Raw genomic sequence first — 14,938 nt, 5'->3', positions numbered from 1 at the left:
GTGAGAGGAACATACTTCTTGCTTTCCGCTCCTACACAGGACTGTTTTACTCCTCTCAGCTCCACCCTGTTCTCTTATTCCCAACTCCACATGTTGCAGAATTACTTCCTAATGACTTTCTAGGTGGACAAAGATAAAGTGGATGAGGTTGAACAAACTTATTCTAAATTCATCTTTAGATTACTTTAGTGATTTTTCCAAACTACAAGGTTTTGTGCAAACCACAAGATCAAAATAAGGTATCTCTACCTGGCAATTCCCTGTCAACATAAGGAAAACTACTTAGCTTCCTTCTTAAGCCTTTGCTTGAAAAACAAAACAAAAAACCAAAAAGCAATAAGCCCACCCACAACATACGTATACACATACATACACATGCACATACCCCTCACTTATTAATCACCAGTATTCCTCCCACCTTCCCCACCTTGTTAATGCGCGAGTCCCACACCCAAATATTGCAGCATCTTCATACAGGAAGCAAAAATCCTGAGAAGTTTTTTCCTAAACGTAAATAAGGCCCTCATCTATCCTCTTAATAACCATAACTTCTTTTCTGAACACAAAGCCTCTTATGAGAATCACTATTTTTGCTCTTCAATCATATTCCTTATCACATAGCATTAAGTTCAAGACCCTTAATTTTGCTTTCATGGACTTATTATGCTATCTCTTTGTTAATTAACAAATTTCTCTTGGATTTGCTTTCCAAGATGCCAGCTTTAGCAGCTACTTGAGTCCACCCACAATTATGAAACCTTCTAATGACATATTCTACACTTGAAATTCCCAGAGATAAAAATCTCTTCTGTAGACTCAGGGTCCCAAAATATCATTTCTGAATTTGTCCACGCTGAATTAACGCGTTTTTCCATCAACAGTTATTCTGTACACTACATATTCTGTACAATCCTCGAATGCTCTGATTATAGTCACAGGCAGGCCCTGTATATACGCAGACCTCTTCATTCTCCCAGGAAGAATCACAAGCTCTCTGTTTATTTTCTTAAATCTCACCTTCCATTGCACATCCACACAAAAAAAAAAAGTCTGAAGCACAAGTACTGCTTTAACTAAAAGGAATAAAGGCTTCTTGCCACAGACTACATGCAACCCCTGTATACTAATTCAGATATCATATATCCCTTCTCCTGGCATCAAAAGGTAGCATTCTGTGCCAGCTTTTTTCCTGGCATCCCCTCTTCAGGGATGACATACGGGGCAATTTCATTCCATCTGCCAGCAGCAGGGATCCTGTTGTCTGTTGTTGCTGTTGCCTCTTACAATAACCAATTTTGCTCCTTTATCATATGCAGTACTGTTTGATGGCACATCAAATATCCCACGTTTTATTTGCGGTGCCTGTCCTCTCAAATATGCAAGACTTTTGCTTACACAGAAACACGTCTACCATCAAATGGCAGTTTTGAAACCAGCATTGTCCTCCCACTGAAAGGTAGATTTGAACATGTAATTGTTTGTATACCAACCAATGCTAATCTTCAATTGGCTTGCCACTGTTCAAAGCTGTAAGAAAATTTCTAGTACTTTCATTATCATACCATGTGGAGATGGGTCATTCTTTGATTCTGCCTTTCACAAGTTTTATTACATGCTATTTACTTCGAAGAGACCTTTAAGAGTAGCCTGAATGAATATGCATATTACCAGCATTTTAAAGTGTTTCTGTTCTGCTTCCAATAAAAACAATCAAGCTCAGTCACCATTGTCTAAAGTCTTTGCAGTTATTTGCATATGCTCCATAACTCAAAACAATTAATTTGAATTATTTATTCTAACAATATAAATTGATAGCCTCACACTTGAACGTCTTTGCCTCGTAAAATATCGCTCTTTATTGCAAATTAACTTACATGAAGCATAACCTAAAACACAAGTAGTAAAACTGGCAGTAACATGATCTAAGCATGTGCCAAAATACTCTCTGAAGACTTATGCACAGTAAGTAAGGCCTCAGGAAAGTGCCGTTAGCTTTAGTGCGTCCTATGATGTAAAGTCTGATTACTCACAGGAACTGTACTTTGATGTATTTGTTGGGTGTGTTTTTTTGTTTTTGATTGTTTAATGTATTGATAGTCTTTGCACACCACTTTGGGTCTGTTTGTACAATGTCCAGAGTAACTGACTTTCAACTCTAGCTATGGCATCGGGGCATAAAACTACTACTACAGGTTATAAAAGTAGGAAAAACGTGTTTATGTATGAATTTCTATACTTTCGTTAAGAATAAAAGAGATAGCATCCCATACTTTAAACATAAATCATGACTTGAATATACAGAATTTTTAGAGTTTAAAGCAACACATTCATAGCTGACATACCTGCTCCTTGGAAGAAACATAGACTCTTTAATGAAGACTGAACCAGACAGCAGGATATACCAACAGGTACCAATATCATCAGGGCTGGAATCAAAAAGAGAACATGGTAAGACACTTGGTTTAAGCAGCTGATAGTACTAGCAGATCTCCAGTAGGAAAGCACCATGAAGAGCCAAAAATGCTCAAAACTGTAGAAGAAAACCACAGTTCAATCATTTAATAAAAAATCCTTTAAATCCTTCTAATTTCCACCTAAAATGACATACATCATTAGAATGCCTTGTAAACATTTATCTCACCTTTAAAAAGAAACAAAGAATGCCCCACAAATCTATTCGTTTTGTAACAACACAGAAGTCCAGTGAAGTATAATTGCAATTGGTTAAAAAGAAATCAAGTTATTCTAAGTGTATTATATTCTGTTGAATCCTTTACTTTCCTCTTGCTAAAGAGGACTGTAGCTTCTTCATCTCTACACATAAGGCCTCCTTTCCTGATTCTAGACATCCGCCACTTTTCCCTTTCTTCAGGAAAGAAATATGTCTTTTGGCATCACTCCACCTTCCCCAAAAATAAGAGTACTGAATACATTTACAGATGTAAACCTACATCCTATTTGCAGTCATCTTATCTCCTGCTATTGCTCACTACCTATTTCCTGCTTCTTTCTGGCACAAGAAAAAAATCCCCCACAAAAGGGACAGAGTTTCTTCTCCCTTCCCATCTCATAGAAGGCAAGTAAAGGTGTGGAAGAAAGTTGTGATTTGCATCCCTTTGCCACCCATGCCCCGTTGATTTTACTGTAGATTCAGATGTTTCTCCTTGAACAGTGTGAAACCCTTTTCATAGGCTTAGACTCTCTTCTTAGATAAGTTCAAATGTTTAGACAGGGAAAGAAACTAGCTTAAGGTTACTAGAAATAGCTGCAGTAGGAATCTTGTTCCATTTTACAGTCTATACTGAGACTGTGTGCTTTACTTCAGTTTTTACCACTCCCACTGCTTCTTGCAAAGAAGCTCAGTAAAAGTGGACTTGAACTCAATTAGTAATTGCACTAGCATTCCTATCCAAAACCACATCCCTAGTGACATTAAGAGATGCAGATTACTTAATCTGCAGCACCTACATTTTTTTAAATTACATGTCTCAAGTCTTTAGCAACAATTAGTCCCAACTTCAAGCAAGAACAGCCCACATCTTTTAACAAACGATGACAGCATAGTATTAAAACCCGATCTTAAATCTAAGTAGGCTTCATGTAAGTAGCACGTTTTTCACTTGATGGAACAAAGCTTAAAAAGTATCTATGAAGCAGGGTCCTCAAAACAAGATCACCATTTCTTCAGCACTCACTGCATTATGCTTTCTAAAAGGAAAGATGAAGTTGGGAAGAGAGGGGGGGGAGCTAGCCTAAAACAGCTGAAAGCAAAAAAAAAAAAAAAAAAAAATCCCAGCAAACAGTCAAATTTAGAAAAAATTATTTTATTTCCATTTCACACTTTAATATAACCATGAGAGAAAGGAGAAGAGATCAGAAACATGGAGGATTTATAGAGAAAATTGAGATTACAGTCTATGACCAAGGACATAAAAATTGATTAAAATGGCACAGCCTATATTTGTTTTCTATTAGCCTATGACCAAACTGGCCAAGCAAATACAGCTACAGCAATTCTTTGGATATAAATAGACATGCCCTAAGAAGGGAGCAAGCAGAGAGTACATACCTGAAGAACAAAATAATGAATTTTAAAAGCACCTCAGACAGCATATCATGTTTACCATTGATTTAGTAATGTGAACTTTTGCCCAGCAACCAAATTTAAAGCTTTTGTGTTTTTACTGATCCAGAAATCCACACTAGTATGCTGTAGTTCCAAGCAGTCAGATGTAATTGAACGTAGGTATATGCTATGGTTTTTCATGCCACTAAATTGAACTGGAACTGTCGTCCTTGTGAATTACAGTTGAGCTTGTCTAATCTTTCTTGCTCTTTCTGCTGGAAAATAAAGCTCTTTTCACCTATGCCTTACTTTGGAGACAACAGTGGATTCTTTTTGCTGATGGCTTGTGGCCAACACTCTGTTGGATGTTACTTCAATTACAGAATCAAGCATTTATGTTATGATACTTACGTGTGCAAGTACCCACCCTCAGAGTTTAGTTCTTAACATGGTAACTTCAAGTTTATGCACCTTCATCAATACTGTTTATGTCAAGGCATACACAAAAGTTAATTCAAATACATGCAATAATTTATTTCAGAACATCAAGTAAATTTTGGAAGTAGATTTCCTATACACAGTTAATTACCTTTCGTATTGAAAATTCAAGCATGTATAAGCTCATTAGAGAAGCCCAACTAATGAGGGCCTATGATTACTATAGGAAATGACTACAAATATAATCAAAATTGAAAATGTTTGTCAACTGAAACTATATTTGTGCTCCTCTACAGACTCTGCATATGTGCATACTCTAAAGGTACTTCCCAAGCAATGTGAGCACTCATCCTACCCCAGATTTGTGTATGTAAGTACGTACCTATATAGCTACTATATACCTATATAGATAGATATATATGTACTTCTGTTGTAAGGCTTTTTACTCATTTGATATACAAGCTTTATCAAATAGATTACATCTGCAAGCCTCTTCTACAGGCCAGTCAAAAATAAATTGGTATAACCTCAGCTGAGAACTACAATCCATTCCTAAGCAAAGCGCATTTCATCTTTCAGCCACATATTTCAATATAAGTTCTATCAACTGTTTCATCCTGGAAGGTGCACAAGCATCATAGCAAGCGATAGAAGATGACAGCCTCTGATGTAGCTGTATCTCATTCACAGATGACTTCACAGCTCACAATCAAGATAAACCGACAAGCAAAAACATGTACAAAAGCTCTCTGGAATGTAAGGTGTTTTTCTGCTGAATTGCAAAGTTTACTACATAAAAAGATGCAGTACCAATGTTGAAGATGCCTGCAGTTGAACAGGGCACAAAATCATCTGGGTTTAAACAGATGGAAAACTGTGCCGACCATCTTCAAAACGAAAACTTCAGAAAATACTTCTCTATATGGATAATATAAAATATATTTTGTACTTCTTTATATGGACACTAGAAAATGAGTCAGTAACTTGGCTTCACAGCTAAGACAACAATTTTGATTTACATAATGCAGTATACCAAGCAGCCTTTTCTGAAATGCTATTCACATGCTTGTTTCTCACATGGATCTGTATCATGCTCATCCAACTTGTTCATCTAGAAAAATCAACATGGCATATAAATAGAGAACCAAGTTAAAGCAGATAAACTCCGGAAAATTAGCCACTTGAAGAAAAAATACTGCTCTCAAAAGCATAAACACGCACCTCAGTTAGGTCACATCTCTAGACATTCTTCCCCCAAAATTCATCCTGAAAGAGCTCACACCGACAAGCAAGCTGCACAAAACTAGAGGACAAAGGTGTGTGACAGGGAAAGATATCAGAAGCTCATGGAAAGATCTGGATTAGCATCTCCTCCTAAGCTGAGAGGCATATAACCAGCACTGCTGCTGAACTGCACATTTGCTGACTTTGTTGTTTGTTTTTAATAGATATAACTTGAAGTATTATGAGCTGCATTAATTAAAACACTTGAAAGTTTCTTTAAAAATTTCCAGTAATAGCTTTTAGGTCATAAGTGATTTTCCCAAGCTGCTGGAAAATAACTCAGTTAGGATTTCAGAGTGATAAATTGTCCAGGTAGATTATAGAGAGTATTATATTATCATTTTTAACCACCCTTCCCCCTCCACCCCCCCAAAATTAGCAGTTTAAGTATAAACGCGTAGTCTGATGGAGAACCACTCCAACTGGGTGTCACAGGCTTTATGACTCCAGAACAAGAGTAATCTAGAGATCTGTTTATACTTTAAAGGAAGTCATTTTCAAATGTAAAATAATTGGAAGAATAAAAAAAAAAAAGTATTTAAGCCAACAGTCAAATATTTGAGCTTACAAAAAAACTATTAATATACAAGGTAAAATCATTTTTATTTTGGTCCTTTAAGCACTGATGAACTATTAAAATCCTTCTCTCAAATCACGTATTTGTAAGGCTTAAGATCTCTCTGGGGATTTTTCTCTCCAAAGACCAAGGCAGCCACTGGTCTTCACAGCCTTCAGTCAGTACGTTCAGTATACAAACTCATCTTTACTTTTGAATCTTCTACGAAATCACTTAACATACAGCTTTAATGATTATATATTCAGCCACAATGGTTTAAGCTTTTTTTCATTTGATCATACACAGCACGACTTTTCAACCAGTTAATCATTCAACTCAGTTTATGGGTTTCTCCATTGAACTTTCCCTGAAACAGTTACCTCTTCAGCAGCTGTTGCTCCTTTTGACTTACCTATCATGCACTTAATCCAAATATATATAAACATACATATAAATTTATATATAAAAAATTTTAGAAGTGGATAAAGTGAGTGTGTGTGTATATATGCATATACACACATATCGAAAGCAGCATCTGTTTTATGACAGCTGAATGCTGGATACAGATTCAATAAGAAAAATCAAACTTAACTAACATTATCTGCTTAGTTTTGTTTTCCTTTTGCTTTATGCATACTTTGATAACTATATTTATATTTTACAGTCATGTTTGAGAATTTCTAAGCTCTCCTAAGGTACTGGCATCATGCTGTGCAAAACACAAAGCACTCCTGTGATATCCTACTCCTTAATTATCTGAGTAAACAAATAAATCTGCAATATGGATGTGCCACAAGAGTAGAAGGTTACTACAGAACACATATTCAAGAGGTATCTTCCCCAAAAGATAACCTATGTTCTTTTAAGCTTTCATTGCTAGTCAAACACCATAATAATTTCCAAGGCAGTTTTCAAGAGCAAAGAATAGCGATGTCTTCTCATTCTCCTCATCCTTAGAGCTACTGCTAATACAATTACTGGTTTCTTAATATATTGCCTTAAACAGAACATCTTTAAAACTACGTATAGAAGGTACGTTCCCTTCCCTAGAACACACGTGCTACCTTCTAAAGAAACGACAAACGAAAGACCTCAATCCAGTTCTTTTATATGAAAATATCAACTGCCACACTTCTCAACATTTGCTATACTTCCATTTGTTTAGAATTAAAGGCTTTAAAAGCAAACCCACTTTGGCAGCCAGCTTTTGTTAGGCAGCACTGTTATGCAAACCATGCAAAATACTTTCATTTTAAAGATGCTGGGTTTTTCATAATACTATTCACATATCAGGTGCTTTTCAATTAATTTTCCATGTTTTCTCTACTGCACTTGATGTTCATTCAGCAACAATACGTCTTGCATTCTTCAGGAATTTTGTGCCTGTAATGAACTATAGAAGAAACTACAGAAGAAGCCTATACTGAACTACAAAAGCACTTTTTCAAGCCACACGAGGACTCAGGCAATCACCGTTTTTATCAGATGTAGTCTTGTTTCTTTGCAATCACATTGTTATTAAACATCAAAAACTAATTCTAGAGTATAAACCTAAGCCTAACCATGAAGTTTTCTTTAGCTGCCGGAATACTGCATAGCACTGGCAGTCCACAGAGGTATCTAGAAACCGTTTGTCCCTCTAAAGATATTTCCTCCATCAACGGGCTCATAAATCACAATGCAAAGGGGATCTTCTGGGGACAGGGCACACATCTGATTGAGTTTGGGGGAGGTTATCATCTGCATGCGTACAAGCACTTCATCCAGAATTAGCTGACGCAGAATAGATATGGATGACTTCCCCCCAAAAGCATCCTCAGAGGCAGATTTGGCTTGAGGAGAGTGAGGAGTCATTCAGGCTCCAGCAGCATCTGTCAGTCAAGTTGATGCTAGAAAGGCAAGACACATTTGCCTAGGTAAGATCTTTTTAACAGCTAGTTTTCTAAGGGTGCCAGCACTATCCATCATAATAATCATCAGTAAAACAGTAGCTGTCAGATAATAGGAGACTGGAAGATCAGCATCAGGCAGAAAGCAAAGCCTGGGAACACAGCACATCTGTTTATATTTGAGGTCCTTCCCCACCTTTCCCTACTGCTTTCCCCTGTCTTGCAAGAGTACACGAACAGCAGGAGATACTTGAAATCGGGACAGTTCTTGGCAGCTATAAATTTCCAGCAGATCTCCACAAGTGTTCCCTGCAGGTAAGAAGTGGTTTTACCTGCTTGCCCCCAGTGACGCAATACATTGCTTCAAATATTTAAAGGAGGAGGGGGCTTAAGTTCCCTCCCACCCAGTTCATCCACTGCTCTAGGTATTTATCTGGGTGAAATTCAGGGCTTTAAGTTATATTGCTTACTAAATACAGCACAGCTACCCACTTTCTCAAATTAGAAAAAATAAGATTTATTATTAAGTAATATGACACTGGCAATTTATCCTACAGAGAAACACAACTGGTTCAACCCAAAAGCCACATCTTGAGGGGCAGTCAAAAGGATTAATTTAATCAAAGTAGCTATTCTGTCCTAACTATACTAAGCTAACCAAAACCCCAGTAAAACCTTAGTGACAGACTTCCATCCAGGCTTCACTGAACCAAGAGGACTACAGGCACGTTCAGGCCACTATTCGGGCAACAATCTTCACTTCTGCCAACACACTAGGTTTTACACTTATTGCCACAAGTCTACACCCACTAAAAAGCATTCAACTGCAGCACAGAGGAAAGAGTCTACATTTAAAGAGCCAGAAAATCCTTTTTAGCAGAAATAGAGAGATAGGATTTTTATTCTATGAAGACAAGAACAAAAGGACTCAGGTACCAAGATTCAACATTCTCCTCTTACAGCTTCTATGATGCAGTTACCTGCTGATGAAGTTCTCAGAATACTCAAATTCTAGCAGCACCCTCAAAGTTGTACAAAATTGAAAGTCAATATCGCGTAGTTACCAATATGCAGATTTTATTCATAATTTGCTCTTAATTCAGTAAATTAGCCATACAAAATTTAAATAATCTTATTTAAATCTTGACTGTAATATTTTAGCACTCTTCTGAGAGTAAGGGATTTCCTGGGGAATCTATATTTAATTTCTCAGAATAAGTGAGGCCATAATTTATGGGAATTTGGGAGCTAGAAAAGGAAATCCAGAGACTGGATTGTAATGTCCTCCCATTATACATTTCCCTCCCTGGCTTCCTTGACGTAGTCCTTTTTACACAACTGCAACCTGCAGTAGACTCCTCAGACAGTAGACTCCTCCTCAAATTTAAAACTTGTTAAGTCTGATACTAAAAGCTTAAGCTAGAACTTTGAAAAGCAACTTGGTGTATTTGTCAAATTGCTACATTTGGAAACTTCAATAACGTGATTATTCAGTAGTCTCCGATGATACCACAAGGCTATCACTGCTGATAAGGCCAGATAGTATTTTAAGATTTAGGCTTCGTGTTTTCTAGCATTATCGCTGCTCTTTGAGACCTCAGAGGTAATCGAAGTTCAAAGATCAGGAATCACTTATAAAGCTCTGAATAAATAGATGGGACAAGCGCAAACTCCACATTGTCAAGATCCAAGAAATGTGCAGGCTCTTTCAGAGCCACACAGGCTATCTCAAAGAGCCACACCATCTCTAGTAAGACTTTCCCTAGCCTAACAAGCCCTGACACATCACTTCTCTTTAAAAATTCTTTAGAAATAGCTGCTTTTTAGGGTAATTTGATTCTCTCTTCACATGAGGGTGACGTCTAGCATTGAAACATGAATCATAAACTAGATGAAGTTTACTGATGAAATACAGGTAACAGTTCAGCATGTGCCTACCTATCACAGTTAAACCAAATGTGCACAATGTCATGAACATGTACAACGGCAAGAACTTGCAGCTCTTAGCGTTGACTGCAGTCAAAATATGCTTTAATACCGCCAAGTGTGACCTCACTTTAGTGCAGTGCTCAGCAGCTGGACTTGAAAAGCACAGGTTGAACAGAAGTCTGCACCCTGACCATCTTCCTGTCATTGGTTTCTGAGCCAACTCCTTTAAAGCAGCACTCAAAAATAAAAAGCTAAACAGAACACAGGTGTCCTTAAAATCTAATGGAAGCAAGCAAGGAAATCACTTACAAATAATTACTGCTTAAATATATATGCGTGTGCGTGGGGGGGGGTTGTTTGTTTGTTTTGTTTTTTTTAAACAAGAGAAACGTTCTTATCCTGAGCTCTGACAATAGAAGTGTCATTCTCCTTCCAACACTAGACTGAAGGGTCGGTCTGTCAACACCGGTTGCCAGAAGGGCCACTACCTTAAGTCAAACATCAGCATCTGAGAGAATTACTTCCTAGTTCAGAAGTATGGCCCAGTATTTTCTAAGTCACTTCACAGAAAAGGTCAGGAAATCTGTAAAAGTATTTTCTTGAATGTGGAAAAGCTGCTTCAAATTAGTATCTCCATAAATTATTAAGATTCCAAACAATAAAGGATTCATTTAGGACTTGTGTTTAAACTGCACATAGCACCTTTCCCACAGCTACAACATTTGTAACTCTATTTTAATAAAAAAAGTTAACGCAAACCAGGATGTACCTGCCATAAAGACTACATTTTTATGAATTCATGCTCAATGCTATTGTAAGTCGAATAAATTTCATAATGTAAATACAGAATAATTCAGAACAGACACTGTTTGTACTCCCAGATCTCTGCTCCAGAAGAACATAAAGAAATTGTGACATGTCAGAACTAGGACCTCTTTCAGGCATATATGAACAACACAAGAAGAAATTAGAAAGAACATTGTTCTACCAAGCTTTTTTTCCATAAGATTTTGCTTCAGCAGATTAATCTGTCTTTCTGTCTCTGCTCATTTTGGTTATACCCTACATGCTGAAAACCAGATGCAACTTATCGTTTGTTTAATTCAATAACCATTGCCACAATTAGACATTATCCCTGAAGTGGCTTAGGATGTCAAACATGTCTTCAAGTTTAGCAGTTCTCTCAGGTAGACATCTCATTGCCTGAAGATCCTGCACATTAGCATGGTCTTATTGTGATACTCGGAATACTCAGAACACCATTTACTCATATTCTGTCATTGCCTACACCCTTCCCTACTAACCTAGGGAAACAGTTACCTGATATCTACCACACCATTATAGATGTCCTTGATGACATTGAGAGGTATATTCCAAACACAAAAGTAAAACAGACTAGGTACTGAATGTGTCACCTTTACAAAATTCCCAATTACTTCTTTTTTTTCCATGTAATGAATACATTAAAGCTACGTTTACTCTTTCTGCTTAACTTTGTTCTAAAAAAATAAATAGTCAAAAATTTTTCCAGTAATGAAACTGATGATTCAAAGAAATTAGAGCTTCTAACTTTCACTAAATGAGTATTTTGAGGTGTATATTTCAACTAATGCCCATGGTTATCTTTTATTGATGGACACAAGATGAAAACTGGTATCTTGTCTCCTGGTAGCAAGAGATGGAAATACAAAATATACTAAACTTTCAACCACAGGGAACAATTCCTTTGTGTACATGAAAATAAATAAGCAGAGTATATTTTCATTTAAACTATTTCATGTATTTGTGTCCTTTTGCACTTTTAAAATAAAATATCAATAAAACAAAACAGAGGCACAACATAAAGGTCAGTCAACTCAGAGATTACTGCAGAGTGTCAGTAAAACAACTGTATGACTTTGCTGATTAAACGGGCAATCAATAAATACACAATATAAAGGTGTATATATGCAAGCTAATTGATCTATTGCCACTGATGTGTTGATATCAAACTTGTATAGTTAGCCCTTGAGATTACAGGTGAAAAAGTCACTATGAAAAAATTAGTCTTCTAAATTATTAGGAAAATGATGGCAGAAGTAGTAAAATAACATGACCTTAAAATCGAAATACTCTGTGGTCATTCAAGCCAGACAATCCAGCTGCTAAGTCTTATACCCCCACAATATTCTCTCTAAACCAAAGCTTTTGTTCTCAGAATTACAGCCAAAGTAAAAACATGATAACCTTTAGTGAAACATTTATGTTAAGGAAGATGCAAACTCAAATCGTTTCAGAAGCCTTAATTTAGCCTTACTTCAAAAGTCTCAAAATGAAGTTAAATAATAACAAAGAAATTTGGAACCGCCTGTGTAATGCCAACAGATCGTAACATTGATCATCGACACTACTAAGAAGCCTTGATTCACTATTTGTTTATGCCAAGCCAACTGCTAAGTCCTTGAACGTATTTGTTCTAATGACTGCTTAAGTAATACCCCTTAGAAAATACTTTTACCAAAAAAAAAAAGTGTAAATTAAGGATGCTGATTTACTGCGGTGCAGAATTGGCAGCATCCCAACACTACTTTGGCAACTGCTCAGATACCAGAAGGTATAATACACCCATAGCGAGAGCTTGGCGGGGGTGGAGGGAAGCCAGCCCTGCTGCAGCAGTTCTTTGCATTATTAAATATCCTGCTGGATGACTTCCACAGAAAGCTATGGATGCACAAGGAGAATAAATACGTATTGCCTGAAGAAGTGTACCTGAAAATTAGCATTCTGATCCAGAGAGATGCTTCAGACAGATCTATTCCAAGCTGACTGTTTATTCAGAGCATTTTAAAACATTTTCGAAGTATCTCATATTTCCAATGGGATCAAGGGAGAAATCTTTTATTGGGGCTCTCTAAAGTCAAGAACATTCAGTGAACAAAGACAGAAAACAGAGAAACGTGACCAAAGCCTCCATCGACAGGCATATCCTTTTCACAGTCAGAAGCTCTGGATAAAGGTAAAGCATTAAAGAACACAAGAGAAAATTTTACTGATAACCCACATATCACTTATGGAAATGTCAGACTGATCCTCATACACCTTTCTAGTTAATTCCTTTTTGTAATGTTTTAGGATTTAAGTTTTATACATAGATTCGACAAATCATAGCTGTACAGAATAACAGTTTAAAAAACTGCCACCACGAATCATCTTAAGTATGTACAGAACATACAGGCACAACTTCATAACACAAGCGTGTATGTCAGAAGAAATATTCCAGTGCGAGGAGGACTCGGTAGAGCTGTTCTGTTTAAAAATTAGCTAAAGAACAAGCTTTTAGCTTGTTTTTGTCATATTTCTTTGCAAATTAAGTCAAGCTTTGCAGAAATGTTGGGCCACCTCTGCAGAATTTTTGTTTGGTATATGCTGCTTCTATCCTTCCGAAAATCTTGAGGGTAATACACTAGTGTGAAAGAGTCATCACTTTGTTAAATGACACTTTTATTGTACGACTTAAAATAAGATCTTCTCTCCTTTTCCCATTTCTAAAGGGCACTCATAGATCCATTTCTCATCTGTCCTTGCACAGAGCTGCAAATAAACTGCAGCTTAGCACTATACACACCCAGATACTTCACAAAGAGCGTCCAAAATCCTTACTCAGTTTTTTGTATGGTACAAGATAGATTGTGAGGTCACAGCACTTTTCCTTTCATGTCCCTCAAGATGTTCTGCAGGTTCCCCACTGCTTCGAGTCCACCTCCCCAATGCCCTGGGCCAACGGCCTAACATAACCCCATCCAAAGTTGCACAAACCTAACACCACTCAGCCTTTTCCAACCATTCTTTATCTAATGAAATGCACTAACTTTAACTGAAGGAAAAAAAAAAATATATATATATATATATATATATATATATATATATTTAGTAGCAACTAAAAAAATCTTGTTCTTCTCTCCTTTCCAGATTTCTTTTACTTTAGGCTTTATGACTGGGCCAAGCAGCTCCGGAGAACTCCACATGGCTATGAAACAAGTATTTCACTGAATTATATCACACTAAGACTGGACGGTGACATTACAGCTACCAGACATGAGAATTTAGTTCTGAAAAGGAGATACGCAAAAAGACTGATCAAAATTTTATGTAGCCTTATCTTTTCTATAGCCTTCGCCCTTTCTCATCACCTTCTCCCTTCCTCCCTCCCCCACCCAGCAACTGTTTTTAAGCTTTTATTACCACAAATCAAAACCATAGCCATCAACTGAAATATTCAAACCACTAGCAACATCACTGATATAGGTATTACAGTTTTAACGCAAGTGGATGTTTTTCATGCCAGTACATATAGTTTTATTTGATAAGTGGGCAATGACAGAAATAGCAAGAAAACACATAATCATGCAAATATGACTTTATTAGCACATCCAGCCTACCTAGCCAAAACTCAGAAGCTAAGAGATTGTCATTTTTCATTTCAACAACAGCTGTGGACATTCTCTGTACTGATAACATGATTTTGCATATAATGTTTTTCCGTTCCATATCTGTAGTTCACATGCATACATTCTAGTTTTGTTTTATAGGCCACAATATATGCTTCTTAAAACACTAAATTTCATTAAAATACACAAGGCTGCATAACTAAATGACATGAGTATAAAAACACATTAAAATTAGAGTAAAGAGCTTTTTCTAAACACAGATATTAATTCCCTAAAATTCATTTGAAGATGTCCAAGAGATAACTACTCTTCTTGACAAACTCACCCTTTTCCAAGAATCAACACAATC

At 36.7% G+C, this 14,938-nt stretch overlaps 1 protein-coding gene across 7 annotated transcripts in view; it reads right to left on the bottom strand.

The window, feature by feature from the left end:
- RAPGEF2 (Rap guanine nucleotide exchange factor 2) overlaps window positions 1-14,938 on the bottom strand; it is a 191,945-nt gene that overhangs the window by 112,571 nt on the left and 64,436 nt on the right. For all 7 annotated transcript variants that reach the window (XM_068942402.1, XM_068942403.1, XM_068942405.1 and 4 more), the window contains exon 4: window positions 2,343-2,426. In XM_068942402.1, coding sequence (XP_068798503.1) covers window positions 2,343-2,426 — 84 coding nt within the window. The remainder of the gene's footprint in view (window positions 1-2,342; window positions 2,427-14,938) is intronic.

This window comes from Struthio camelus, chromosome 4 (assembly GCF_040807025.1).
Source record: "Struthio camelus isolate bStrCam1 chromosome 4, bStrCam1.hap1, whole genome shotgun sequence".
Taxonomy (NCBI): domain Eukaryota; kingdom Metazoa; phylum Chordata; class Aves; order Struthioniformes; family Struthionidae; genus Struthio; species Struthio camelus.
The sequence above is the reverse complement of the archived record's forward strand: the minus strand, read 5'-3'. Positions and strand labels throughout refer to the sequence as shown.